Here is a 26816-nt window from a genome sequence, read left to right on the forward strand (position 1 = left end):
CAAACCATTCTTAATTTAAAAATAAATCAGTGAAAGATCTACAAGAGAAAACACTCCGTAAGCATTCATATAAATATTGATACAAAAGAAACTAACGTACGCAAGACAATGCATTTAAAGTCTCCAACTGTTTTAACACTAACCATGAAAAAATTCCTGGACTTCCGCCGTAACATCTATTTTATCACCGATCGTAAAAAAAAAAAAAAAATACAAAAGCAATGTATTAGTATCTAGTCAAGACTTAAAATGAGTACAAAACAAATCGCAAACTAAATGATGAAATAAATGAAAGTTTGAGACCATGCAACATATGATCCCGTTTGAACTTCTCCCAATAGAAGCTCTTCCACAAGCAACAACATGTTTATGCCAACATAACATTTTGCATGGTCTCCATCAATTTGAAGGTTTGGGATGAAAACTGAAGTTGAGGTAGTCCATTGGGGCATATTTGATTGAACCAATGCATTGATAACTACTTACATGGAATATTGCTGCAGCCTTTGAAAGCAAGAGTCTACCTTCAAGAGACTTAACTTTTCCACTAAGAAGGCTCCATCTTATATCAAGATCAGTCCCGTTGTTGAAACTTTTTCCTCGTGCTTCTTCTTTATAACATTTGAAAGAGATTCTGGTAGCTTTTCTGATCCACGAACAAGTAACTTCTGCAAAACAATGTGGATCTTACTGCAATCTGCACAACAAAACCACTTCCCCTTTGGCAAGTGATGGAAATCAGCACAACCAACAAAACAGTCTACCATGAAGTAACAAAATTTAGCTGCTAAAATATTAGAACTAAAGCTACATTCACACTCACATTGATCATAATAGAGAACCATCTTTTCTGTGACCTGTTCAATGTTTCTATTGAATTCGACCTGGCCACATATGCCACATCGACACGTTGTGCAGAATGAATTTGATATTGGGCTGAAATAGTCAAAAATAATAAAAATTTAAATGCCTCTAAATATGTGTGTATATATTAAAGAGTGAATCAACAATAAAGGAGATAAAAAAATTAACAAAAAAATTAGGACACTCACTAGTGGATTTTACAGACACTACAAAACAAAGGGGTTTTAGAGGCTGTTTTTTGGGCGATTTAGTGAAGCGCCACCTATATATGTACATCAACGGCGGTTTTACATGGAGAGCCTCCGAACAGATTAAATCAGTGGCATTTGGTGAGAAACGCCTCAAACGATCGGAAAATACTGCCGATTTTTGGTAAAACGCCTCCAAAGGGATGAGTAGTAGAGGCGAATTTTGCGAAACCGCCGACGAAAACCCTAACCCTCTTCCTCTCTATTGCAACGACGACGACGACTCAGATTTCTATTTGGGTCTCTTCTCTTCGCTTCTCCCATATTCTCTTCTATAAGCCCTAACCCCAAACCCTAGTTTCGTTGTCTTCTCCACTCAACGACAACGACGAAGACGGCTTCACCTCATCTCCTCTCTTCTCTTCTCTCTTACTCTATAATTTGCGATTATATATCTCATCCGACGACAATGATCAAAGAAGTTCATCTCAACCTAGTTTTCAACAAAGTTCATTGCCATCATCATCTTCAAAGAACTTCATACCAGCTCGTCTGTTGCACTCTCTAGGTATGAATTTTAGTTTGTTTTTTAAGGTTAAATCTAATGAATGTTTTCGGTATTTTTCTCCTCTTGTTTCTTTCTTTAATTTTGTTTGGATAGTTTGTTTGTTTGGTTAAAATCTTTTTGAAGTTCTCTCCATATAGATTTAAATAGAAATGGATGTGGTAATATACCCAAATAAACATGAAAAATGAGGTAATTGCCTGATGAATGATCTATGGTTGAATTTTAGGGTCTTTATACGAGAAGAATTGTTCAACAAAAAGTAGTAAAATACAAACTATCTTCCTTGAAAGCATTTGAAAAAAAAAAAACTAGCTGAAAATGTTTTTTGACAACAACTAAAAATCATACCTTAAATTAAAAATTGTAGATGGCAAAGGAGGAAAATGAAGACTAGCTGAACAATTTGAAAAATAAATAAAAATTAGAAAAACTACTTTAAATTCCCATCTTAAAAAAAAATAAAAAATAAAAATAAAAATGAACACAGAACCAACTTGGCTTTTACCCCTCCAGAGTACCTAAGGACAGTTATCGATGAATTGTCTATAATGTCCAATACTGCTTGCTGTTGGTAGTTTTCTGTTTATCTATCTGTCCATGTGAAGTCCATCATTGTCCATCTCACTCTTTTTTTCTCACCACATCAAAATTGGTGGTCACGAGATTGGGTCTATCATGATCCCTTCTAAGAATTAGCACACAGATAATTAAAGATCACATGGCTTAACTGAAAATTTCTCATTGAAATTTTTTTGGATAAAATAAAAGCAGAAATTATGAGGTCTATAAAGGTTTCTAGAGGTGCACAGATGGAGGAATGATTTTTATTGAAAAAAAATTTGCAAAATAGATAGCCAAAAAGGCAAAAAAGACAAAACTAGGTTTAATGATAGCAATCGTGCCATTGTTAAAAAACTATCTACCAAGGTCATGCTCCTAATAGAACTTAGGTTCTGACATCATGTTTAAAAAATAATTGTTATTGATAATTTGATGTCATTACAAAACCACATAGTTTGTATAGAACATTACTAAGAACCAAAAAATAGAAGAAAATAGTTCTTAACCCCTAGTCTCTGACTTTCATGAACATTTTAAATATTATTCTTGATCTCTACCACAACCTTCCATATGTCACAACTCATCATTTGTCTTAAGATACTCTTAATATAATTCTATGTACCTTAATTATCTGTCATAATATATTGCACCCTACATCCTATTATGTTGATATTTATTGTTGTGCAATAATGAACAAGTTTCATGACTCCTTTCAGTTGGTGTACCAAAAACTGGATGCATTGATCTCCAGTGACGATTCTATTAAATAGATAATGGTTACATAGATTTGGCTAACATAACCACATAACTATTATAACTACAACACCCACACGATTTGGTGTATCTTGACAGATTTTAATAAACTACTACATAACTACTACACTAGTACCAAGGGCATTAAACATTAATCTCTTGCATTGATTCAAATACTTTAACTAGATGTAGTATAAGTTCTTGTAATGATCACTACAAAAACTAGGGCTTTTAGAGGCTCATATTTGGGCGGTTTCATCGAAGCATCGAGATAAGCCGATTGAAATGGGTTTTTGGTGGCAGTTTCGTTGGAAACGCCGTGGAAGAACCCACGTAGATTGATTGGAGGCGTTTCCATTGGAAACGCCATTGAAGAAGGAAGAAACGAGATCTTTCAGAGGCGTTTCCAACGGCCATTTTGTGAACCGCCATTAGAAACCCCAAATTGAGGCTCCGCCATTACAAAGATGAAGAATCGAGACGTCTTTAATATGGCGCCTTCACAGTCTCCAATTTGGCGGTAAGTTTTTTATTTCCTCTTCTCCTCACTCCCTCTCTTCCACTCGCACACTATATCTCCGTCCCATTCTCTAACGAACGCATTCTCTAACAATTTTCAAGGTTGAAGAAGAAGAAAAATGAGAAAAAGAAAAAGAAAAAGAAGAAGAAATGAGGGTTTTTGTTCAAAACCCAAATCTATTGAGAGTTGGAATAGGTAATTTTTATTTTATTTTTTCCCTTTTTTCTGTATCAATTGGTTTTGAATGATTTTTTATTTTTATTTATCATTAGGGAACAACGCTGATTCGAATTTATTTTCAGAAAATTTGATTTATAGTCTTTTGTTGATCCGAGAGAACCAAATCTCAATCTCTAACTATTTCTCAAGGTTGAAGAAAAAGAACAAGAAGCAAGGAGGGTTTTTGTTCAAAACCCAAATATGTCGAGAGTTGGAACAGGTAATTTTTGTTTTTTTCCTAACTTTTTCTAATTTTTTTTTTTTTTTTTTACTTTTTCTACATATCAATTGGTTTTGAATGATTTTGTATTTTTATTTATCATTAGGGTACAATGCTGATTCGACTTTATTTATTTATTTATTTATTAGAAAATTTAATTTACAGTATTTTGTTGAACCAAATCTCCTAAATTTTCGTTGTATTGCTCGCTCTCTATATATCATGTAAGTAGTCACCCCCCCCCCCCTCTCTCTTCTCAAACCCTTTCTTGTTCTATTTTTCATTTTTATTTTTTTTATATAATTATTTTTATTTGCTTCTGTTTGATCGCCTACTGTGAAAATGTATGAATTTTTGAGTTTTGATTTTCCCTTTTCGTGTTGTTTTTGGCATAATTTGAGTTCTGATTTACAGTATTTTGTTGAACTAAACCTCCTAAACTTGTTAGATACTCTGCTTCAGGCAATTCAGTAGAGCCAAGTATGAATGGACTACACAACAGGAATGTTGATTGTATGGAGTTAGACTAGAATTTGAGGGAAGTATATGTGCATATTTTTCTTGAAACAAGAAAGGGATTGGTGGAGATTGATCCCTCAAAGCTTTTTATAAAGGGTGTTAGTGCTTGTGGAACCTTTGGCACAGTTCATAGAGGAGTTTATGGTGGCCAAGATGTTGCTGGTAATACAAACATAGTGAGAAAAAATCTTTGTTTTCTTCTTCTTTCTCTTTATTTTGATTTTTCCTTTGTTTTCCATGATCTCTGTTCTATTCTTTTTATAGTATAGTTTGATTTTTGTTTTCATTTTTCCATGATTTCTCTTTTGTAAATTCCCATTCTTTTTATTTATTTATATTATTTAATTTTTCCTGACTTTTTAGGTTAATTTTAAGCTAATCATTGGGGGTTTAAGTGTAAAAATTTAGCTTTTGGGTACCCATTTGGACTAATTTTACATTTATGTATTTTGTTTAGGGGTTTTAAGAGAGCATGCAATCATTTTTATAGATACCAATTTTATGTTTTAGTTCACATTTTTCTTGATTTGGCAAAGTTAATTACTTGGTTGTCATTCTGCCCAGCAACCATGAGGGTGTGGGACATAGACCCATTGAACCTACACAATTTGCCACTTTGTGAACTACTGGTCCTTAATAAGTCAATACTGAACTCGAGGAAAACTTCTAACCTTCTCGGATTGGTGATGGCAGGGCCAATTGTCCAAGCTACATAACAAGGAGCATAGGCTGGGACCAATACCCACATGGGTGATGGGGTGATTCTCGTAATCCCTTCTATGCAGCATTGACTAACCATCAAGTAATTAGCTTTACATGCTGAATAATCCTTCCTTTGATTATTACTTCTTGGGTTAGTTCATAATTTAGCTTAGAACACTAATGTCATAATCCCATTGATAAATAATACAATATTATCTCATCCCAGTTGTTAGATGTGGAATATGTTGTTTTGCGTTATTGTTCTCCAATCCAAAAGCTTGCACACTATAATTTTTTTCATTCTCCAATCCAATGAAAAGGAGAATGATTAGGTGTACACACAAGTGACACTCTGCCCTCAATATGATTTTGCTTCTTTCTTGCTGGTTTTCTATCTTGGGACATTCTCAAATGGGGTTATTAGTAGAAATGTCTCATCAAGACCTGTTGCTATGAACATTGAAGCTATTTTGTCTTTTGATTTACTATTGGGAATGTTGCAAAGGTGATTATCTGTAAAAGAATTCAAGTATGCAAAATTGTGGAGGGCCAGAGGTACTCCAAGAAATTGAATGATAGACAGATTACTGCTCCGCTGAAGGTGACTTGTCAGCATCCTCAAGAAAGAGAGCTTGACATTTTACAGGTGTGTCTTTGTTTAAAATATTTAGTATTTTGCTCATTATCTTATTTTTCATACATATAATGTGGCTTAAGAAAGTTCAAAATGTAATTCCATACAGGCTATTATCAGTAGCTTCTTAGGCAAACAATGTCCTATTATTTTAAGTGGGATTTGCTTTGGGATGCATGAGGGCCTTGTAATCTTCTGTTTTTTATTGCTATTTTGTTTTCTCTTTCTTTTTGACAGAATTTTATTCTATCAAAACACACATACACTCTGTCCTGTTATGTTTGCTGGAGGAATGAATGCAAGACCTCACTTGACTAAATTTTGTTCATAGGATTCAGGTGTCTTTTTTTTCCATCTTGGGATTGATATAATGGTCTATGGATATATTATTGTTCTATAATTAAAAAAGAATGCTAAACTCCAATAGTTGGAAATCACCAATTAGGCTTAGTGTTTGCCGTATTGGTCTACCAAGAAGTGAGGCTTACATGGGGTCATTGACCGAGGGAAAGTGTGCCACATGGAATTTTTGTTTCCTGAGTTCATTGATTGAGCAAAGCTTTTATGGAAATTCAGTACTACTTGGTGGAACACAGGCATCCTATGCTTCTCAAAATTTAAGGATCCTCTTCACCATTGATCAACATCATTTACTTGTGGAAAGTTAATGTTGTTCACAAGAATTTCAAATCAGCCAACATTTTGCTGGACATGAAGCTCAATCCTCTCCTTTCAAATTGTGGGTTGGCAAGCTTTGTTCCAAATGCAAAACATCAGGTAAAAACTCATGCTTCTAAAGTTTCATTTCTAGTGAATGACCAAAATATATCTTTATGTACAACCAAAAAATGAAATATGTTGGAAGTATGTTACTGGTTAGGTGTTACTCATTATGCCCTCTTTTGTCAATCTTTACTGCACCAAGTTGTTATTGTAGTCACTATGTTAAACTTTTCATATTCCTATATTCAAGGAATAATAACGTCAGGATGTTAGGACAAGAAGATATAATCCACCCCACTTACGCAGTACATTTGATGTATGTGCATGGAGTCTTCTTATAACTCGACTGTCATATTCCACTATAACCTTATTTATTACATTTTTTCTGTCATACATTTATTTGTAGAGAAAACTGTCTAAACCCAAGTTTCCTAGACCCTTCATATCCCTTTGTATATCTATGTTGTGGGTATGGGTATGGGATCCTTGTTGCTTGAAGCTCAGTTGAATCCAAAGATTTGACATTGAGTAATATTAAAGTAAAAAAGTTGTATTGAAAAATAAAAGAAAATAGCAAAAAGAATTTCCTTATAATAATATTAAAAATAACAAAAGATATGTGGGTAAAGCAAGTCTAACACTTGTGTGTATGGATGATTTCAGGTTTTCAAGTTTGAATCGATGTGTGTATGGATGACTTCAGATTTTCGAAAACCATTTGACAGGTAAAGCTATCTATTATACAAGAGATGATTTCACTACAAATTTTTGGAGATGAAATGATATTCTGATATCATTCTTTCTTACTTCCTAATTACTATAGGGATATGCACCTGACAGCTCAAGGCCGAGATTGGAGCAATTTTTGGTTCGATGGGTGACGCCTTAGCTCCATGACATTGATGCTTTGGCTAAGATGGTCGATCCAACACTCAAAGGATTCTACCCAGCAATTTTTCTATTGAAGGAGTAACATCGATATCGGTTGATGTACATAAGTATGGGTTGGCTCCAAAGGGAACTAGTATAGTTCTATATAAGAATCACACCATTAGAAAGGTAGTGTTGTCTATCGATCAATGGTTGAGTTACTTATTTTGTTTATAATTCATAGAGTTGCCTCTTATTTTATAGTGAAAATATTCATGAATACGTACTTTGTTTTTGGATTTCGTAGATGTATGTTTGGTACATTGTAGTTTATGTAGCGTAGATCTCCACACAACACATTTACAGGTTGTGACATCTTTTTATAAACATGTGATAAGTGAAATGTGGGGTGCCAATAGTAGTTCTTTTTCTTTATATAATTGCAGGTTTTATTTTGGAATGAATATTTTATTAATTTTTTTTTACAACATTAGAGGCGGTTTTGAACTGCCTCTAATGTTGTTTTTTTTTTTTTTTTTTTACTAATTTGTTATTAGGGGCGGTTTTCAAATTGCCTCTAAAATATAAAAACCACCCTTAAATAATAATATTTAGAGGCGATTTTAAAATTGCCTTTAAATTATTATTATTAAAAGCGGTTTTCAAATAGTCTCTAAAATATAAGAATCGCCCTTAAAACATATTCTTTAGAGGCGATTTTTAAACCGCCATTAAATTATTATTATTAGAGGCGGTTTTAAAACTGCCTCTAAAAATATAAAAAACGCCTTTAAATCATTATTTAGAGGTGGTTTTAAAACCGCCCTTAGTCGGCCACTAAAAGGAATCAGCGACGCCACTATAGTGGGCGGTTTGACTAAACCACCCTTAAATATAATGGAGGCGGTTTAGTCAAAATTGGAGGCAGTTTAAAACCGCTTCTAAATACCTCATATTTTGTAGTGAGAAGAATAAAATTCTTTTGAGATCGAAGAAATGAGAATAAAATAATGAAAATAAGATCCATATGAGATCAGATCTATACAATCAAATCAGAAATCTTGATTAAACTAACTAATACAACTTCATGAAATCAAAATCTGCCTAAAAGGACAACTAAATATAGATGGAAACAGGTATAAAAGCATAATTTAAACACTTAAAAAGGAAGAAAAACTTGCCATAAATCGAATTATAAGGGAGAAAAACAAGAACATGTAATTGGATATCTCAGCAAAATCCAAGCGAACTAAAACAATGGACCTGGAAGTAATTAGAAACTTAAAACAATGGAGAGTTATATCTAGAGATGAGATTATGGATCTGGAAGCTTAGAAGAAAAAAAAAATTGAAGAGGATTCAACTCTTACTTGAGCTAACTAGGGACGAGATTGATGAATCAATTATCTTTCTCATTGCAACGACGATTCGAGAATGAATTTCAACTCAGATCTATGATCTTAAGTTAAAAACACACAATTTACCTGATCTGATTGACAGGTGGATTTAGAGTGGGGACACTTGCCCCCACAAGAGTTTTCAAATTCTATGGATTAATGTGCTATTGCGATAGATTTTAATGGTGGATAAAAAAAAATTGCCACTATTGCCCCACAAAAAAAAAAAAAATTTCCACTCTTAGTTGCCCCCACAACAATTTTTTTCACTCTTAATTATCCTCACAATTTTTTTTTTCTACTCTTGATTACCCCCACATGAGCAAAATACTGGCTCCACTGTTGCTGATTGTGGCCTACGATTACAGATTGGAGATTCAAGAGCTTCTCAACATCAAATTAAACCCTAAGTTCAACATCAAATAAAACCCTAAGTTTGAGAGATTTCTGTAGAATCTTGGCGTCGATAGCTTCTCGCTATGAAACCCTAAAGTTGAAGAGATTTGAGATGGTTGTTCCTTTAAATCTGTTCAAGAGTACTAGAGAACCAGGGAAGGTGAAAATCGTGTGTTCCCGTATAAAACTTAGGCACACTTGGTAGGTCAAATATTGTTGGTAAGTTTAAGCATGATTATTTGAACAAGGAATGGTTATAAACCGTTCTTAATTAGGCACTCTTAAAATCATCCCTTAAAAATACGCCAAACTGTGATCGAGTCAAGCTGCGAATAGGTCTTAGATCCAATTGAAAATCAGTCCGTTTAAGATCCATAGACAATTAACCCATCAGAAATAATAAACAAAATAATTATAGAAAATATGGATTCGCCAATGTTTAGAGTAAGAAACAATCTATAAAAGCTAAAATTATTTAGCAAAATTATGGGGATAGACATACCCTTACAGAGAAGGGATCGGACTTGTGACCTCATGCTTTTTTCATTGTAGATTGTCAAGCAATTGGGGTTTATGGTCAAGATTAAGATTGCTATTGAAAGATGAATGGCTTCCATCAATGGTTCAACTGCATGAATTTAACATCTCATGTCTTTGTAGAAAAAGAAAGAAGGAAATTCATAAAAACTCAAACCAGTTTACCCTAAGAAAGGTTTTAAGTCTCAACTTTCAAACCAATACCCCTCAAGAGCGATTGTGATAGTAGCCCAGCCCTAGATCAACATATTTTATAATGGAGGGCGATATAAACTAGAGAGATTTACAAGGGCTGACCTATGTGTTGCAATTTCTTTTAGGGAAAGTAACTTAAAGGACCCTCATGAAAAGGGATTCTTTCTAAATAATCCCTAAATTTTGTGTGTCAGCTTGACAGGACATATAGTAAATTTTTTTCTTTCTTAATGGTCCTTCGTACTATTAAGTTCATAATTTTTACTATCGAACTCGACGCTTTTTTATTTAGCATTGAGTTCACATTTTTTATTGTCAAACTCACCACTATTTACTGTTGAACTCGATGCTTTTTTAATTATTGTCGAGTTCAACATCTTTTCAAATAAAAATTGATGAACTCAACAATGATAAAATCACGTAATTTTCAATTTTCGAGTTTTTTCATACTAAAATACATGGAAAGGTCGACTAAAAATTTAAGACTAACAATTTGTTTAAATGATTTCAACCCAGATGAATCATTGTTGATGGATTTTCACCCAAAAATTAAGAAGAAAAAAAGTGAAAAAGAAAAAACCCTTGAAAATGGCTTCTTCTTCTTTCTTAAATCCTTTTTGACATAATGGAGTTTTCAAAACTCGATTGAGATGTCAAAAATCTTGAGAAATGTGGGACATGAGGTCCAAGGACCATTTAAAAAGGAAAGTTTATTAAATGTCCTACCAACCAACTGTTGAAAATTTAGGGATTATTTAGAAAAAAATCCCTCCGCGAGGGTCCTTTAAGTAATGTTTCCATTTTTTTACAAAACTCCCTCACTTTATCAAGTTTGTTATTGAGATAACCTAACTTTATAGAATTAGGCTACCATGACTCTTAGTAAGATTTCAAATCTTACTAATGGTTGTTGGAGCCACATAAATTATCAACTTGGCCATTGAACACCACATCCTTCTAGATTTCATGGGAAAAGTAGATGCAAAAGAACAAAATTAAAAATAATTAAAAATAATCCCTTTTAAGCTTGATCTTGGGTGTTGAAAATGAATAGCTACCTACAACATTGCCCGCATCACTCCGCTATCATGGTGGTGTGCATAGAATCATATATAGATGACTTTCCTCTAAATATGAGTGTAGTGAATTTGAGGAAAATCAATTGTTCTCTGTACACACAATGTTGAAGGCAACATAGTAGGAAGCACATGTAGGATGGCTCTATTATTAGTTATGAGTGATATTAATGATGTTGATGATTAATTGTGTAATTGACTATTTTAAAAATAAAAATATATTATTTCAAAAATGAAAAGAGCTTTTGTCATTGAGGTATCACACTCTCACTATCTCTCCTTACGTGGTATTGTGCACCATGTCAGCAAAGTGTAAATTGAGGTCAATCTTGAGGTCACTCCAGCATTGTTCATTTATAAATTCCAAAATAAATGATATTGACACGATATCCAACTAGATTAGGTGGAAGGAAAAATAATAAGAGAGATTTATCGGGCAGACTGATTTGTTGCAATTTTATTACAAAAACTCTCTTACTTTATCAAGTTTGTTATTAAACCAACCTTACTTTATGAATGAGCTTAACATGACTAACTTGGTTAGATTTCAAATCTTACTAAGATTTGATGGGCCCACATGAATTATTAAATTGGCAATCCAACACCACAATCTTTTAGATTATATGGAAAGATAGGTTCAAACGGAAAAAAAATCAAAACATTTATAACCTTGTGACATCAGATCATGTTTTTGGATGCTACAAATTGATGCAATTACAATCTACTCCAAGGTATGTTAGGCAACAAATTAACTACATAAATTCGAATTTTATGACTTGGGTCCCCACTCTAAGGTTTGGTGGCTAACAAACTTTATAAAGTAAGGTTTGTCGGATGACAAACTTTGTAAAGTAGGTCCTATTGGATTTGTCAAAATTCCAAGGGAGTTTTTCTAATAAAAATGCTACAGTTAATTCTCCCGGGTAAATCTCTCAAATAATAATTTTATTTTGGAAAAATGACCACATGGTACCTACTCAAAAGTACTATGCTAGAAAACTTGGACTTTTTAAGACCCAATTTTCCCTTCAAAATATGGTTTGAGTCTTAGATCAAAACGCTTAAAGAGTGAGTGTGATAGTAGCATAAGATTAGCATATTTTATAGTCAAGGGTGATATAAACTATGTCATTTGCTATGAATGATGCATACATGTGGCATACAAGTAGGATATGGATGACTACCATCCAATGAAAAATATGAAATCATTAAAAGAAAAATCTCATCCTTAGGTGCATATGATCCAGACTATTGTTATTTTCTTCATAAAATATCCATGTAAAATTTAATCACATGCCAATTGGTCATGTGAGAAAAAAGATTCAAGATGAAGCTCCAATACAAAATTGCATAGAAATGTAATTCAAAATTGTAAATTAAAAAAAAAAAAAGTTTTATATTCCATTATAAATTACATATATCATGTCCCATAATATACGAGGGGTTTTGTTAACATGTGCCCTAAGGGCACATGTTTAGAAAAATTGCGTTTTCTACCAAAAATTCCCTCAAAATATTTTTTTATACCAAAAATACCCTCAAGTGCTTATTTTCAAGGTATATTTAATGCACTTTAGTTTAACATATGCCCAAGGGCACACATTAACAAGACTCATATATATGATAACCAACCACAAGTGGGTGCTGAGTAGCTTAATTAGGATAATGCTAAGTGGGGTCTCCACAGCTGGATGATTTCAATGGTAAATTTCAATATTATACATATCCCATAGTGGAGCATTAAGAAGTAAAATGTTTTAAATACACTGAAAACAGAAGATGATGTCAGACTTTTCGATTTTAACTGAACAGCTCTATTTAATTGTATTCACAATGAAAGTGTTGAAAAAAAAAATGTTCTAAATTTCTAACCTTTTCACTTTAAAATTGAAATCCCATAGCAATTAATTAATAAAATTTGTAACAATTTAACTCATATTTAAATGAAAATAAATCAGACAAACATTGCATTTTAGCCATTAATAATAGAAGTTCGAAACAAAAATAAAGCCAAAGAACCAAGATGCACCTTCCTAATACAGTACCAAGCATATTGAGGTTTTTTTCCTTCATATCTCAAGGACAAAACCCTATCTTCTTCAGAAGACATTCTTGGTTTCTATTAGAAAGGGAGTCATTCAAACAAGGTGTGGTTCAAGAAATAAGTGTTGGAAAAGTTAGAAAGTTGGGCATCTTAATTGGTTCCTCACTAAGAGACATTTAATTAGCCAAATGAAGAAGAATTACACTACGTCAAAACAGTAATAGTTCGGCGTTACTGTAGCGGTAAATTTGACGGCCCTAAGCCCACGTTTATATTTCATCAGTCCAAAACCCACGTTTAGGCCACAAAACAATTCGACAGGCTTAGCCCACCGAATTTTTTCTATCGTTTTAATGGCCCGTCTCCCTCTCTCATTCTGTTTTTCTGTTTTTCTATTTTTCATCAACTCTTTTGTAAATCTCTCCTTCGAACTCTCCTCTCTTCGTCTCTCTCGATCTCTCGAACTCTCCTCTTTAAGTCTCTCTCGAACTCTCCTCTTTAGTCTCTCTCGATCTCTCGAACTCTCGAATTCTCGATCTCTTCTCTCGTAAGTCTCTCTCGATTATCGATCTATCCTCTCTCTGTAAGTCTCTCTCGATCTCTCCTCTCTGTATTTGATCTCTTCTGACCTATTCAATCGAACAATTTATAAAGTTGTTGATCGTCTTCTTCAACTTAAGCTCAAATCCTCTCACTCTCATCGTCATCTGCGCCTTCTAAGAACTGAAGCTCAAATCGAAAAACTTAAGCTCAAGTCCTTGATCTTCTCTTCTCAGCCAACCATTTTCGGAGCTCAAATCGAAAAACTTAAGCTCAAGTCCTTGATCTTCTCTTCTCAGCCAACCATTTTCGGAGCTCAAATTGAGATAGCCATTTGATTGGTTCAGATCCACTAAGTATTGTTTCATATTTCTAAACATTTGCTGTAGAAATTGTTAGATTCTTCATAAATTTTTAAATTATTCTGATTCTTCATCAGTTATTTATGCTTCGTTGTTCATTTGGATTAGATCTTTCCATATTTACCTGGTTAATATGACTACCCTATTTTGTATCTGCCTAACTTGTTAACTCGTCTCCCCATTAATAATAATTAGCAATGCTTTTAGTAGTATTTCCAAAGTCGATCTTGGGCATTGGAGACCATTTTTTTATTTTTACCCACAAAATCTAGGAAAATGGACATCTCAACTTGTGAATAAAAGTTTTAAATCGGAGGATTTTGGGGGAAATATCGAGAAAATAGGGGATTGTTGGCCTATTCCAACAATTTGTTGTGTGTTGGAAATAGGTTAGGCCATTAGCAACCGTGGTCCGAAGACATTGTTGTTTGTTTTATAGCAATTTGGGCAAAACATTCATATTCACACCCATAATCCATTCCAGAATCAGAATCATATTTTTAAATTATTAAACATGATTCTAAACAGACTGAATGATTCAGCATGATGATTTAAAGCAACCTAAACATATACTTACAATTAAAGATGCTTTGAAACAAACTAAATATATATTCTTATATTATTTGCATCGAAATGGACCAATGAGAAATCTCCGTACGAGACATTTGGTAAAAATTCACCTTAAAATCGAATTTCGTTTTTTTTATTACTTTCGAATTTCCATTGAGAGAGAACATAGTAGTTTCTATGTTATATATTTGATAAAGTTCTTCAAATTCTGTTGTTTATGTTTTGTTTATCGTGTTGATTTAAAATTGTTTTTCTAAATGTATTTTTATAATTAAATAATGTTTTTTTATATTATAAGTTGTATTAATATATGCCCAATCATAAAATATAATTTATATACAATATAACCATTTAAATTCTCAAAAATGATGAAAAATGCAAGAACTGATCGACTTGACCGAGTTTTCAAAGCTGAGACGGGTGATTCATTGTAGATATCTGCCTTGAATGCCTCCAAGATTCAGATAGATGACTCTCCCAAGTCATGTTCTAACATGTGTTTCACATTGGTAATCTGAATGGACTAATAGTAATCTTGTTGTTGGACGAGTTTTAAAACTGTGGTCTGAACAGACGTATTAGATATTTATGCTTTCAACAAATTACTTCAAAAGATCTAGAGTGAAATTGTCTAATATGATTCGGAATTGTTGCTGCCATAAGAAATTGAGCAAAATCAGGAAATGCATTTGTTTCGAGGATTAATCTATTAGTTTGCTTTTTAAAGTAATTTGTGTTGCTTCTTCTGTCTGGGTCACTAATTGTCCAATTTTGTTTTAATCCATAGTTGTTTAATGAAGTTATAAAAATACATGCATTTTCATGTACTTGGATATATGTATGTATCTATGATGGCATCATGTTATGCATTGCTGGAGTTCATTTTGTTTTTCTAAAAAGAGTTACTTTTGCTATCTATATAAATAAATATGGAAATATCACGAGTAGGAATAGTTTTTAAGTCATATGAAGTTGAATTAAGAAGTTTTTCTTTCCTTTGCTTGGCAAGTGAGATACAAGTTAGTAAGTAGTGGGTAAAGTAACACCTAGGAGTTAGTTAATCTACCTTTTGGAAGTAAAGTAAAAGCACATGATGTTAATGGATTTGATGTGTCTTACTAAAATCTTAAGTTTTATATTCAAGATGCCCTCATGCCTGCTAAAAATCACTAAATTCTCTTTTGGAAGTGAAAGAAACAGTGATGACACAAATCGTGTAGGTGTAATCCGATGGAAATGAACAAACTCTGTTAAAGAATTAGAAATATGGGAGAAGACATGTAAAAGACATTCTAAGCCAACTCTTTTCCGAAATTGCTCCATCTCAAGAGTCAATTATTATTACCTACCAAGATATTCATTTGGATAGAATATCTTTACCTTTAGTGGTAGTCTTTATAAGAATATATTTACTTTTAATGGTAGTCTTTATAAGAATATCTTTACTTTTACTATATTGTCTGTCAACTTCCACGTGCCTTATTCTTTGTATGATTTCAACATATACTTAGTCTATAAAGAATGGTTTTGGTCCACCTTGTGGTCCCTTTTAAACAATATATATGATGGATTTGTATAGGTAAATTTACCATGTGTTGTCTACATGGGATGGTTTTGGTCCACATTGTGATTCCCCTTAAACCATGTGCATGCGTGCATGCACAACTTAGTAAGTATTAGCATATATCTTTATCGCTTAAGGTCCAATCTTTCTTATTTTCAGTTTATTTTGTGAATCTATCATTTATTTTTTCATCTTACTTATCAGTTGTATGTTTGATGGAGAGGCTCGAAGTTCCAAGTAAAGAGTGGATATCGAAACCTAGGTTATCAACGGAATATATTGATGGTGTAATGTCATTTATTGAATACTTGAAAACGAATAAACAGAATTTCGGTTATGATGATCATTATTTTTGTCCTTGTATCAAATGTCGTAATACTTCATCGAGAAGGAAAGATATAAAAACAATCATAGAACACTTAGTTTGTGATGGTGTAGATACTTCTTACACGAGATGGATATTCCATGGAGAACATTGGAGGGGCGGGGATCATGTAACAATTGGGGTTAGTACATCTGTTCGTCAGTGTGATAGAGATATGGTCCCAAGAATGACAAACATGTTGAATGATGCGCTTACATGTTTTTCCAACGAAGAAGATGAAGTTACTTGTATGGACGAGTGTTTTGATAGAAATGATGACCAAGTTCATAATGATTCAACATATGATATTCAATATCACCAAATGCTAGAAGAAGCGATACAACCCTTATATCATTCATGTCGAAAAGAGGATACAAAATTGTCAGTTATAGTTGAGTTGTTCAATATGAAAACTAAACATCAATGGTCTCAGAAGAGTTTTGATGAATTGTTGCAAATGATTAAAAGGATATTGCCACATGATAACTCTTTACCAGAGAGTACTTACTCTGCAAAAAAAATGATCAAGACTTTACGGATGAAATGCGAAATTATTCATGCATTTCCTAATGATTGTATATTGTATTGGAGAGAGAATAAATGTAGAGATAGCTGTCCAAAATGTGGCGAGAGTAGATGGAAATCGGTTAATGAAAAGAAGTCGAGGAAAAAACTTTTACCGGTGAAAATATTGAGGTATTTCCCACTAACGCAAAGGTTGAAAAGAATGTATAGTATGCCATGGATTGCAGAGAACATGAAATGTCATTCTAAAAGATGTCAACAACGAAAAGAGTTTATGTGTCATCCAGTGTATTCATCTTGTTGGAGAGGAGTAGATAGTAAATGGGGAGATTTTGCTATTGAGCCACGTAATATTCGGTTGAGACTTGCAACAGATGGATTTAATCCATTTGGGAGGATATAAGGTATATGATCAATGCTGAAGATGTGGGACTGTTAGATCGGCTGGAGCTGATCAATGAAATTGGAAGACTAGGATTGGGGTACCTGTTCGAGAAGGACATCAAGAGAATGCTGGATGTCATAGCTACCGAGAACAATAATGATGGAGCGGAGGAGAGTCTCCATGGCATAGCACTTCGCTTTCGTCAGCTTAGACAATATGGGTATGAGATATCCCAAGGTATTAGTCCTTGTCCCTCAAATTTCAATAATCTAGTTAAGATATTAAATTTAAGACTAATCAAAACCAGTGATTAAGACTAATCAGGCCCACATTCCAAATTAATGGTGGTGTGTGGCTAGTTAAATAGCTTTTTTTTTTGTTGTATCTTACACAGATGAAGGGGATTTGTTTATGTTTGGTGGTTCCCACCATGGGATGCTTAGTGATCCTCCAAAACTGGGCTTTGAGCAGAGTGCGGAAGCATTTGGATGGGATTTTTGAGGTGGGTGAGGAGAAGCTAACACCATTTTAACATAAAAGCGAAGTCAATGGTAGGATTATGAATACTCTTCCTATTGCCAATCCCCCCTTTTACTCTACCGTTTTCATCATTATTTCCCCTGTTCTTACTGGCAATCTGATGCCACCCAAGTTTCTAGGGTTGCCTCTTTAATGTTGAAATTGGTTTCTTTTCTGTTGCATCTGAAATAAAAGCATTAACTTTAGTAATAAGTTTGCCACTTGTATGTGTCATGTTAAGGTAGTTTTGCAAACTTCTCTATGGGATGGTTGTATTTTTCTTGACGTAATGATTCATGACCATTCTTTCAGTTTGTCTTAATGTCTACAAGTTCTTTTACAAGATTTCTGGAGAGCCTTCACTTGATATCATACTGACATCCCTTTATTGATGACCTTTGCCTTCCATTTGCCCTTATATTTTGCAGGCTGTTTCTAGAAGAGCTACTTTACATGAGATGATTAGAGACTACAGGAAAGCAACAAGTGATCTTCAGATACTTATCTCTCTTCTTAAAAAGCAACCAAAGGATAAGACGAACGAGTCTCACATATTAGCTAGTTCAGCTAGCACTGTGAATGATCTAAGAAAAGCTCGTTTGCGACTTTCCACAGTGGAAAAAGAAGCCAAGAAAGAAATTCCTTTGAATATGTATCTGATTTTGTAAGTTTTTCTGTTAAATTGAATTCCTTGACTATGGATGAGCGTCTTGTATATTTTGTTTTGGTTGTGTTTTGCTTCTTGTAAGATGGCCCACCTTGGCGGCTGTTTCCTTTTTTGTTTCTTTATCATTAAAATCTGTCGCATTCTTCGCTGTTCATCATTATCCTCTTGAAAGTTTTGTTTTTGGCGTCTCATTTCTTTTTATTTTGCTGAGTGAGAATGGTCTTATGATAAACCGTTTGCTCTTTATAAATTTCAATGCAGAGGAATTGAACCATCTACCACGACAGCAGACATCAAGAAGGCCTTCCACAAAGCAGCTCTCAGACATCATCCAGACAAGGTATTAAGCCTATCGTATCTGCTGCATAAATTCAACTCGACTCATTGACTTTGTGACATTTTATTGCTCAACAAGTTGTGTGGTGTAGGCTGGTCAATTCTTGGCAAGAGGTGAGAATGTAGATGATGGACTGTGGAAGGAAGTCACTGAAGAGGTCCACAAAGAAGCTGACAGGCTTTTTAAAATGATTGGAGAGGCATATGGAGAACTTTCGGACTCTGCCAAGGTCTACAACTCATATAAATGGTTTAATACCTGTAATATTAGCTTCTTATCACCAACTGATCAGATCATTCCCTGTTGTAATGTTTTGTAAAATGAGCCACTTTTGGTCTTAGCATTGATCCATTGTTTTCTGTTTATATAGCGTTCACAGTATGATTCTGAAGAGGAGATGAGGAATGCTCAGAAGAAACGCAATGGAGGATGTCGGAAATATAGAGGTGATCTTTTCTTTCTCGTATTTCTTGATTTCAGGTACAATTTGTTGCTTAGAATGAGTACAGAAACATGGAATTTTTTGTCTTGGTTAGTTTCCTTTCAGGATTTAACAGAGAGATATCTTGATGCAAATTGTAATGTTTCAGTGAAATCTCTTTTAATTTCTCTCGGACGGAGAGTCTTCTCATCTGAAACAAAACATCTGTGCTGAATGGTAAATGATTTCAACTTTCATTGACTTTGAGTGGATTTTGTTTCAATGAATTTACGTGCGTTGTCGCTTAGAAGAGATTTTTGGAATCATTTTGGTAGATCTGTTCTTGAGAACATGTTAGAAATGAGAGCAATGTGCATAAAACTGTCTGTTAAGGAGCTCTCAGCGAGCTTGAGTTTCTTAGAGAAATCAATATTTTTCAACTTGATCTACAGTTTCTTCAAGAGAATCTGCTAAATGATAATGGGAGATCTGTTGAAATCTGTATACGATCTCTGCTAAGGAGTTTGGTGATTCTTAAAGAAACCAACTTTTTTCCACTTCCATCTAGAGTTTCTTCTTTAAGCTTGTCTCCTAGAAAAATCGAGATTTTCCACTTCGATTTACAAATTCTTCTTTAATTCTGTCTCCTAGTTCTAGAAGCTGCTCCAATATCTCCTAGATTCTAAAGAATACCTAGAAAAACCTTATAACAAGCTCACAGCAAGCAAGAAGGACAGCCATGAGTATGATATACAAAGAAACCAGTTTGATATTGCTACAAGTGATGATTCAGATGAGCTCGAGGCTGCGACTAGTGATTCTTCCGAACCAAACTTTCTTTGGCAACTCAATCTTCCCAAAGTTACCAGTATACCCAATGTGATTGAATCAAAGATCAAGAATCCTCATTCAAAAATGGCAAGGAGCCCGGATCTAAGGTTATTTATCACTTAATCATTAATCTGTTTTTGTTAAAATGCATCAATGGCCTTGCTAATTTGCCCATTTTGAATAATATAACTCATGAATTTGAAATGTATTTGACAGTGCTGTACATAAGAGATCTTTTCTCTTGAAATTTGGGATTCCTTACCTATTCATAAGCTTTTCCTCTTTATTCATTTAGCTTCATGTTCCAATTGCAAGATTTCTTCGAGGATGTGGGACCACTCTTGAGTATGCAATTAGGAGGTCACACATTGGAAGGTCTGTTTCAAGTATTCAACTCATACGTAAGCTTGCTCATAAAATTGGAAGAAACTTGGAAACAGAATGTTATCTTATTGCTGAGACTGAAACCCAACAGATGGCTTTGCTAGCAAATGCATCTTTATTAGCTGAGGAGTTACTCCCACATGCTGCCCTGAAACTTTCCCCACTAAACCAGGCTAGTGTCAAGGATGATCTCCATAGGAGAGCTTCAGATACGCAGAACCGTCATCCTGAGCAAAGAGAATGGAAGAGACGACTCCAACGCTCTGCTGATAGATTAAAAAATAGTTTCTGCCAACAGCACACTCTCGATCTCATATTCACAAAAGATGGAGATACCCATCTTAGTGCTGACATGTACATAAATATGGATGGAAATGTAGAATATTGAATGGTCAGTCAGGAGATGCTTTCCATCAGATATTGAATGGTCTTGCTCATAAGTTGCCTCATGACAAAGGAGAAATGGGCGAAGAAATGGGATGACACGTCCAATTGAAAGTAGGATTTTTTTTTTTTTTTATAAGACTTCATTACATTGATGTATCTGAACATGATCTCAGGAATTCTTCCAATATGTGAGATTAAAATTTTGAATTATATAGGTAATTTTTTTTTTTAAATCTTATTATTCTTTATACTATGAATTGAATGCAAATTGATGTGGATCGGATGTGAATACATGGGATGGAATATGAATGTTGATGTGGATATAAATGTGTGATTTTTTTCACAGGTATAGGTTGAAAACAAAAGCATTTTGTCACATAAAAGTTCTGATCGTCGAAAATATGGTAAGAACCCAGATTCGACGGTCTTAAACCGTCGAAAATATGTTATTCGATGGCTTATAGCTATCGAAAATATTTTATTCGACAGCTTATAGCTGTCGGAAATATATTATTGGACGGCCTATAGTTGTCGAATTTATAAAAATTCTATGGTTTTTAGCCGTCGAATTTTTTTTCGACAAGAAAATTTTCGATAGTCCCGTTCGATAGTCGGGACTGTCGAATTGATATATAATTCGACGGTTTTGGACCGTCGATATTTGGGTATTTTCACATAGTGTTAGTAAATCAAAAAGCTTGAGCTAGTTGGTGTATTAATAGGGTTCAGCCCTTCGAAGCAAAATCAGTATTCATAAAATTAGGAACATTGATTTGTTGATTTCTCAATGAGAGAGTCATCTAAGCCAAAAGAATTGTATTTATGAAGCTAAGAACTTGGTCGATTGAATTTATTAGAAGATATGGACCATATAACTCAGGCAAAGGTGAATTAAAATGTATTGGAGTAGTACTCAATCTATAGTCTTTCGGTTGAGAAGGATTGGCGAACCCTATCAACCAACTCCTACCTCTACTTGCAGGTCCTGTAAAATATTAACTCCGATAAGGTCAAAAGTGAAAATGTCTAAAAATTCCTAAAATGGCTAATTTGAGAGTAGAGCAAAAAAGACCAATACAAAGAAATTAATGTCCTCCAGTAGATTTCTTCTCGAACAAAGGTTATATCATAAATTTCAGCACAATTTAAAATCCACTGGAACAATAATTTAAAGCTCAAGTATATTATTAACAATGCTAGCATAGTTTCAATTATGGTTCCTCATGCATCATATGAATGCTATATGAACTGTTTTAGTTTATTTTTTTCATTCATTCATTGCAGGACCTATAAACGGATTTAATTTTCCTTCGAATCATGAGAAAAGTTTTTGACTTTATTTCCGTTCATCTTCACATCCTTCCAAGGATGCACCCTTCGACCTTTATTACATTTCCACGACTACCCGCTTTCCAAAACTACCCCTACAACTTTATATTCTCATCCTTTTCGAGTAATACCCCTCCAACTTTATTGTTTTCTCTCTTCTTCCCCTTTCAAAAAATCTCTGTTTTTGTTTTTTTTTTTTTTTTTTTTTTTCAAAGTCCCATTTAAAACGTGTTTTCTAATTCCAACAATTAAAATAATTAAAAAAAAAACTCATCTTATAAAAAAATGTGGTTTTACATTGTAATTACATTTTTTTAGGTAATAATAATTATAAAACCCCAATTTTTTTGGTAGGTTTATGATTAATTTCTCTAGTCTTATGGTGGTTGTCATTTATTTATATTTTTTTGCTAAGTAAGAAAGTTGTATATTGATAAAAGAGAAGAGTACAAAGGGCAAGCCCTTAATTTACAAGTCTAAATTGAGGAAGTTGGAGGTATCACCCATTAAACAAGTCCTGGCTTTCAATGGGAGAGACTCAACAGAACTAAAAGAAGAGGAAGCACGGTTCATAATGGCTACATTCGCTAGCCCATCAACTACTGAATTTCCCTCTCTATAGATGTGTTGGATATTTCAATTGCAACAAGCCAAAAGATTTCTGATCCTATGTACGCAATGATAAAGCTTCCAGGGCAATTCAATCATACCGAGGAGACCCTTAACCATAAGTGTTGAGTCCATCTTGATGATAATGTTAGCATAGGAAATGCTGAAATTTTCCAATTCGTTTAAGAGGGTAAAGCACTCAGCCTCATTGTTAGTAAGCACTCCAAAATACCAGCAGGCAGCCACAACTAGATTACCACTATAGTTTCTCATAATAGCACCTCCACTGGCTGTCCTTCGAACTGAATTTGCCCAGCCGTCAACATTGATCTTTAGCAACCAACTGGAGGTTTACACCAAGAAATACTCAGACGATGTCTTGGAGGGACATGTTTTGGTGGAATGTTCAGCAGCATCAGCTTCCTCGAGGTAGGAACCAATGTGGGTAGATTAAATTTTTGGACTCTCTCTAGTTCATTAATCCATTAGATTCATTAATGTTGTTTAATATGGGATGTAATGATAATGTCGAATGTTATAAATAAATAAATAATTTCAATTCTTTTCTATAATGTCTCATTTTGCCCAAAAGATTGGTTGATGGTTAAACTTTTATTTTTATATTTACCATTTTTTCCCATTTTGTTTTGTGGTCCCTTTTAATCAATATTGAGACATAGTTGAGTTGTGGTCTCTTTTAATGCTCTATATAAACTCTTGATTAGGGTTAATGCCATCATGAAGATATCACTAGAATTACAATCCCTTTTATGGGGTTCTTGATCATAGAAAATTGCAAACTTTGAATAATTCAAAATAATACGGTAAAGACACAATTACAGTTTGGAACATATTTCTTAGATAATTACAAATGTGCTTGGCTATTTTCTCCTATCTTCATTTTCATTTTTATCAACATAATCGCTATGAAGGGTAATTAGTTGCTTTAGTAAATTCATTTTGCCTTTTATTGGGAATCATTTTATTCACGATGGAAGGGATACACAATTGCCATATTTATGGGTACGCATAGTTGTGTATCCCGAGGAAATCTATGTTTTTAGACCATGCCACGTCAGGGAGTGTAGAAGGGCATATGTCAGAGGTCATGACTCATTCTAGAAAGAGTCGTGCTAGAGTAGCATTAAAATTGACATTGATTCTCACGTTGCTAATGTGGAGGTGCACACATAGCCATAGATGCTTTTCACTCGTATCTTGATGAAAAGCATTTATGGTTCCGTACACACATCCACATCAGCAATTTGAGAATTGATGTCAATTTTAATGTTACTTCTGCATTTTCCATCTATAAAAGCTTTCGAGAATTATTTTTGAGGTTTTAACTCGTAATTACTCCTCAGGTGTAATTGTTATTGTTGTTAGAGTTGGGGCCCTTTAATCCTAGCTTATCAATAAATAAAAACAAAAGATACGACATACCAGTACCACAGAACTAGGTTAGGATAAAAAATCTCGATACTTAGGATAGATTGAGTATCAATGTTGAGATATGTTTTTGTTGTGGTCTCTTGTAATGCTCTGTATAAACTCTTGGTTAGGGTTAATGCTATCATGAAGATATCACTAGAATTACAATCCCTTTTATGGGGGCCTTGATCATAGAAACTAGAAAACTTTGATTTATTAAAAATTAATGTTAAAGATACAATTACAGTTTGGAACACATTCCTTAGATAATTACAAATATGCTTGGCTATTTTCTCCTGACTTCCTTTTCATTTTTGTCCATTTATTTTTTATTGTATTGGGAATCATTTTATTCTTGATATAAGGGATCCACTTTCTGAGGGGTGTAGCTTCAACCCATTTGACGGCCACTGGAGGTTTCGTGAAATCAAAGTTCATGATTCTTGGCTTTTTCCTCGAGCTAGGTGAATTCCAAGGTGGTTGCATAGGATCCAATCCCAAGTGTTCGAGAATAGACTTGAGCGATCGAAATCTATTTTTAGTTTCTGGTTCATAATAAAACTGCACAACATTGTACTAAAAGTAAATAAAAACATACAATAGTAAATATAAATGTACCATAAAGAAATCTGTTACAAAAATAATATAATAAATGGGTATGGGCAAAAAGAAAAAATATTATATTTAGACCAATTAATAATGGCCATGTTTGATATAACTCCTTTGAATCCCATTTTCATTGTGATGGGCTTGGCCAAAGGAGACTGATGAGACCTATTCCAATTAATTCATAGCAGGTACAATTGGATCCAAGTGATTTCCATTTGAAATATGATTTTAGAGTTTTGATAATTTTAAAGTGAAGAAATTCAGAAAAACAAAAAATTCAACATTATAGTAATTAACTATATATATCGAAATGTGAAAACATTAATTGCCAGGGCTATATCATTATCATGATCAGCCATCAGGAAACAGTAAATATCATAAAATCTTAAAAACTACATGTTTCAAACATAAAAATGTTCAATTAGAGAGGTTGAATTTCAGTAAATATAATCTTAAACAAGAGAAATTTTAAATCATTGCAAGACACTTGGTACAATGATTGAATCACCAGTTCTGTAAAACCGATCGATGGTTCTTTGGAAAAAGTCACAGCTGTATTTGAATCGTAGAAACTTTAGAAAATGATCGGACTAATGATTCAGAAAAAGTCTAATGGATATATATAATAACAAGTGTTTTAAGGTCTCAATATGCCATGTTGTCATCCCTGTTAGCATACTATGACACATTCCCACATTACATATATCACCTATGATTATGTGAAATTAGTTTTGGACTCGTCTCCTATTACCACAATGTTTTTCGAGGGAATAAATAAATTGAAAATGGAAAGCTAAAAAGACCCAAATCTTCTACATCGTGATAATTATTTATCAAAATATGTCATTTTTTATCGATAAGCTAGGGTTTATAAGGGGCCACACCCAAAATTAAAATGAAATCCATTACTAACATGCATAATTGCACATTAGATCTTCACTAAGGATGCAAGCAAGCTCAGGAGACATTGCATGTTCTTTCTCTATTACAAGATAATCCTTACACTGCACCTTTCTTGGCTATGCAAACAGCTGCATGGTTTGCTTCTCGCCACAAATTGAAATTGGCTGACCATGATAAGATATTTCCACCCTATCTTCATTGAACCATTAAAGCAAGCTCACTTACGTAAGGCGAGTCCGCTAATATAGCAATGCTATTTAGTGTAGAAAATGATTAATTGATAAATTCTTTGGATGATCATAAAAGGAACCCTGATCACAAAATGAAAAGAACCCATATTGACGGCCCAAGGCCATTGAATTTTATTAAACTTGATGGAGTAAAGCATCAAAATTTTCATTGTTGATTTTTTTTCAACGTACTAAAACCATCAAATTAATTGAGGATGGGAGAAATTCAACGGCTCTAAGCCATCAAATTTGAGGAACATACAAATTTCAGCAGCCCTAGGCTGTTGAAATTTGGTTTATAAAATTCTTGGGCCTTGACCGGTCGATTTTGTCAGTTTTCACGTAGTGAATATGGTATTTATAGCTATTACATTAACCAAGATATAGAAAGTATCCTAATATAAACATACTAATTATCTATAATTCGTAAAATATAAAATCCTAACTGATACTACTAAATATATTAGTCTCCATCACACTTTTGTGATGAGATACATGGCTAATGATTCCATTGTATCTCATGGATCGTGATACTATGCATCTTATTCTCGAAAATCCTCTCGCAATTGTATTGTCCTTGAAGATGGAACACGAAATTGGTTGCATTGAATAACTGATCTTGATCTCATGAAGAAGTTGATGGATAATTGCAAACAATCAATTGTGCTTGATGGTAATTATCATCTGTCTATGAAGTCTATCAATGTTGCATCCCGCTTGATGAGTAGGTTTTATACCTACGAATTAACCACTTTTAAATATAATATTTTGTTAATTTTAGAGTCTTTTAGTTGTTTTTATTTAAGTTTAGTTAGTTTTATACTTTTTATGTGTTTATATGTTTTTATTTGATTTTTATGCTT

General features: G+C 33.7%; 1 protein-coding gene across 22 annotated transcripts; it reads left to right on the forward strand.

Moving 5' to 3' along the window:
- The first annotated feature begins 13374 nt into the window (after positions 1-13374).
- On the forward strand, positions 13375-21095 carry LOC147381070 (uncharacterized). Of its 22 annotated transcripts, XR_015174789.1 has the most exons (9): positions 17393-17533; positions 17691-17798; positions 18244-18479; positions 18744-18822; positions 18911-19048; positions 19190-19299; positions 19410-19477; positions 20386-20446; positions 20547-21095. XR_015174789.1 is itself a non-coding variant. In XM_086430885.1 (8 exons), the coding sequence occupies exons 1-8, from the start codon at positions 17513-17515 to the stop codon at positions 20579-20581; spliced, it is 753 nt and encodes a 250-aa protein (XP_086287011.1). In that variant the 5' UTR covers positions 17393-17512; the 3' UTR covers positions 20582-21095. The 22 variants fall into 22 exon arrangements, 15 of the variants coding, with proteins under 15 accessions (XP_086287020.1, XP_086287018.1, XP_086287011.1 ...); XR_015174787.1 differs by having other exon boundaries at positions 19190-20178; positions 20387-20446; XR_015174788.1 differs by having other exon boundaries at positions 19190-19477.
- Positions 21096-26816: the final 5721 nt, after the last annotated feature.

Source organism: Akebia trifoliata, unplaced genomic scaffold (genome assembly GCF_017979445.1).
Source record: "Akebia trifoliata isolate Shusen 1 unplaced genomic scaffold, ASM1797944v1 Contig00777, whole genome shotgun sequence".
Lineage (NCBI taxonomy): Eukaryota > Viridiplantae > Streptophyta > Magnoliopsida > Ranunculales > Lardizabalaceae > Akebia > Akebia trifoliata.